This window comes from Neltuma alba, unplaced genomic scaffold (genome assembly GCF_004799145.2).
Source record: "Neltuma alba isolate B1F8T4 unplaced genomic scaffold, ASM479914v2 tig00005282_pilon, whole genome shotgun sequence".
In the NCBI taxonomy this organism is placed as follows: domain Eukaryota; kingdom Viridiplantae; phylum Streptophyta; class Magnoliopsida; order Fabales; family Fabaceae; genus Neltuma; species Neltuma alba.
This window is the reverse complement of record NW_021634047.1, coordinates 1-4,366: the sequence shown is the minus strand read 5'-3', so window position 1 is coordinate 4,366 and position 4,366 is coordinate 1. Positions and strand designations below refer to the sequence as shown.

Genomic DNA, 4,366 nt, shown 5'->3' with positions numbered 1-4,366 from the left:
TAAAATATCCATATATCAAAAGGCCTATTAACAAGTTCTGAATTGACAATAATAAGTGTTAAATAGTGAAGGATAAGATATGTATTGGCAATAGCAAATCATTTATTAACAAATTATGAACCGGTAACAACAAGTATTGAACAGCCAATAACAATAAATATATTGGTAATGATAAGTTTGATAGTTTTTTTTTCACATCTAATACAAAAGCATTTCAGTCATTTAACTATATTTATAAAAATACAATATCAGACACCACTTTCTTCTTCATCATTTTTAATTTTTAAGTGTCTGAATTAGAAAAATGATAATTTCAGAATTTTTTTCTGGAATTTTTAAAAGAAGAAATATATGGTAGCTAATGAAGTGTGGGCCTCAGTTTTGGACCTTGGATTCTTTTTCGGTTAGGAAGAAGACAGAAACCAAGCAGAAAAGAAAGTGATGGAAAAGTGAGTGTGTAGATCAGGTGAGGCCAGACATGGATTTATGAGGGAAATCAAATCATGAGCTTATTAGTCTCATTCCTCACCAATTGTTTAACGTCCAATGCCTTTATCCTTTGCCATATCTATATAACTTATACCCGGTTAGTTAGTGGCATCATCAACAGTAAAGCTACTTTTTTCCCTCCACACACCAAATAGAGCAAAAAGAAGAGGCTAGAATTGCCCACAAGTTCCCTTTTTAAAAAAAAGGATTGAACAGGAACCCATTCCCAAGTGTATCTTTGTGTTTTAAACTCAGAAAAAAAAGGCAGAAAAGACGAACATAAATGTACGTGATACAAACCTCCATATTTGCCACAACCCTTTTTTTTTGTCAAGAAAAAGGAACAACTATCTATTTAGCAGCAAATGGTCTAAAGTTTGAAAAAGCACTCTCACATTTTATAGATGTGAGTTCAAACTTTAATTTAGTAGGCATCTCTTATGCTGAGTGGTTATTTTTTGTTTTTCTTGGCGTCTTTTTTCCTATGCTTTGTTTTCTTCATGCGTTTGCTTGCCCTTTAAGATACCCACACAAAAAAAAAAACAGAATTATTTTTACTCTTGGAGAGTGGAGACTAGTTGAGGAATTAGAATGGGTTGAAACTCCAAGTGATTTCACCTTTTATGTAGTAATCTTATTATTATTATTATTTTCAGTTATGGTACGACTTGAAAGGCTTATCCAGAAGCAGAGCACTATGGCCTCGGTGCTCGTGCCCCCAAATGAACCAATCTGCCTCCAAGGATGGTGGAACACGTCACTGCACCGCCCCCATCAATCTCTACAAATTGCTCTGAAGGTGTCCGCTCCTTATAGGCTCATTTTGCAATTTGCTCAGTGCCGTCAATTAAATATGAGAGAGAGATCCCCTCATTATTGAAACCTGCCAACCCCTTCTTGATTTGGATGCATGCTTTCAGATTCCATCCCAAGCCTCACGTGTCCCATTTACCTAATTACACGTTCTCATCCTATTTACGTGTACGTAGAGCTCTTGACTATTATGGTAAACTAAATCTTGTACGGGGAATAATCTGGTAGAGGCCTGCTCTTTCATAAAAATGGAATTTCAAGAAGAAAAAAGGAAAGTTCTTGCATTTTTTATCAATCCCAAATAACATGAAGAGCCATGTACTTGAGTAGAGATGAGAGATCATTATTATTGAAACATGAAAAGTTTCTTTACATCAAATCAATCCCGCGGGTCGATATATTATTACGGTGTCTCATTCCTTCCTCTTTTGACATTATTAGCGGGCTTGAGACTTGCCCTCCTCAATTATGGCGGTACAAACTCGCAATGCCAGCTCCATTAAATGCGCAGCCTGCTGCTTTCAAGATACCACACATGGAAACTATGCACATTTGTTGAGCGCGAAGCAGAATTTTTCTTCAATATTTCCTTTCATATTTAACCAGATGCTATAGATTGGGCATCCAAATTAACAACATAGAAGTCCAATTTTTCCCACTGATGGTGCCCAGGTACTAGGATAGATATCATTGAATGGCCGCATACTGTGAAATGATGCTATAAAATAAGTGAATTTAAACAGGCCTCGTTGGAGAAACTCGGTAAGAATTGATTATGAGAATCCCAGCAAAGCCAAAAGGAAGTATTAAAACGTGTATACAGCTCCCAAAGCTAGTTGTCCCTATTATACAAGGCTTCCTACAAAATTCATCAAGATCAAGATGTGAGAGACTGGGATAAGAATTCGGATGAGAGAGTGCTATGACATTGTCTCCCTGAACTGGCAATGCGACCTGTTATCTGGTAAGTAGAAACAAAAACATCTGGATGTACTCGGGGAACAAGAAAGAAAAGAAAATAAGTTAGAACTTAGAATTCATGTAAAGCGGCTTACCAACAGAATTATGCATCTTGAATGTCAACGGAGACTTGACATCATGAATGTGATCTTTGATCAACAGTAACTTCAATGCGCTTCTCTTCTTCATCTGACTTTACTGTTAATGGCATGTCTACAAGCATATTGGGCGGGGCAAAATACATGTGTAAAGACATCATACAAATAATAATGCCCAAGAAGAGCTGCAAAGAAAGAGAGAAAAGTAAATCACTATCCAGTGATAGCATGATATTCAGATTCAGCTGGAGCGTGATGTAAGAAGAAATGACAACAAGAGCATTTATAAAGCCATTTGCACATCATGATAAGAATAAAATAAACTTACAATAAGGGTATTTGGGGCAAATGTTGCACAAAATTTGTGGATAGTTAAAACTAGAGCTTGATCAATCAAGTTTTTGCACTTGATTTAATTATTCATTTTAAAATTTGAACCGGATAACCAATTTTATGGTTGTCTGTCCTTTAAGTGTCAGGAAACTGCTACAGTGCCCTTGCTTAAATTTCTCCCTTTACTTTTAAGATAGACAAGCTCAGAACTAGAGCAACAACAAAAACAGGTTTGCTCATTGTGGAACCCAAAACTCCAAATATTCTGCAGAAATTTGATCTGAGCTAAAAGCATGGACAAGACGAGAGAGCATAAAACATTCCTGAATAAAGAAAAGGTCCATGGAAATTTACCTGCAATGTAGGCTTGAAATTGAAGAGGAATATTGATAGTACCATTGTAAGGAGCATCGCCATAGATGTCGCATAAACCTAAAGAAAGCAATCAACTGACAATTAAGGGGACACGGCAAGATCATCAATACTCAATTTGTGCCATATTCAAATTACTTATTTTCTCGCAAAGAAATAAAATTACTTTTGAAAGATGAAAACATCAGACGAGTAAATGAATTATGTGCACAGCACAACTGAGGCCCATAAAAAAAGGGAGTCTCGAGAGAGCCAGAGGAGATACCTTCACAATATTATCAGCAAATTTCATTAACCATGAAACCAAAAGACCAGTAGACCCTAGGTTCAATACTACCATCCAGGTAGTAATAGTATAACCATTGAAAATACGTTGCCAAAATGGTCCATTTTCAAATCCACCTCTGAAATCATCCATAAGAAGCCTTGCCATATTAAAAATAGCACCAAACCTGGAGAAAGAAACTCCAATCACTGTCTAGTTAGTAAATGAAATTAAATAAAAATAAAAATCATCATGTTTTAGTGGAAATCCTAAGTAGTGATTAAGAAAACCCAAGCTCACTACCATTTTATCCTGACAGACACAGCAAAACTATGCTGTTAGAAATCTCACCCATCTCTCTAAAAATTTAAAACTAAAACCCCAAGATCAGTTCCGCCTCTAATTGGTAAATTAAAGCCTCGACCCTGCTTCACCAAAAGGTTATATGTTTTCAATGATCACTTTTAATTTATAGCCACATCCCACACCATGGCTCCAATCCCATTAAAACATGTTTCTAGGAATCAAATATAAGCATAGTCTACAAAGTAATAACCCAAGTAACTAGCCACAATAGGCATATAAATTAAGATTTCTACGGAAGCACAAAAAGCCCCAATAATTTTCCATTTTTTCCATTTCAAAGTGTAATTATTTCTTATTGAAGTGGAAAATCTGAAAAAAAAAAAGTTATAGTAGGGGTGAAGAGAGAAAAATGAAGAAGAAAAAGAAGAAGTTTGAAAGATTAGCGGACTCATGAAAGCACTTGCATGTGTGAGTAAGTAAATGTGTCACGTGAAAACGCAAGAAAGAATACCTACGTGTACATCTGTACATTCTGCCAGTATAAGCTGTCATTGTTTTTCTTCATCAAGAACTCAGTGTAAACACCAGCCAATGCAGAAAGACAAGCAGATAGAACTCCTAACACGTATCCTTGAATTGGTGCCGATGATAAAAGGGAGTCACATGAAGCCTCTCCACAGCCCCTGACCTACGTCAACAGAAAACAGTAGGGCTCCCATGTCAAGAATAT

General features: G+C 36.2%; 1 protein-coding gene across 1 annotated transcript; it reads right to left on the bottom strand.

The window, feature by feature from the left end:
- Nucleotides 1-2,005: 2,005 nt before the first annotated feature.
- On the bottom strand, nucleotides 2,006-4,324 carry LOC114747368 (CMP-sialic acid transporter 1-like; the record flags this gene model as incomplete). Its single annotated transcript, XM_028935685.1, has 5 exons — nucleotides 2,006-2,161; nucleotides 2,358-2,545; nucleotides 3,048-3,125; nucleotides 3,331-3,517; nucleotides 4,152-4,324. Coding segments are annotated over 4 exons (585 nt in total), but the record flags the coding sequence as incomplete, so codon positions are not given.
- Nucleotides 4,325-4,366: the final 42 nt, after the last annotated feature.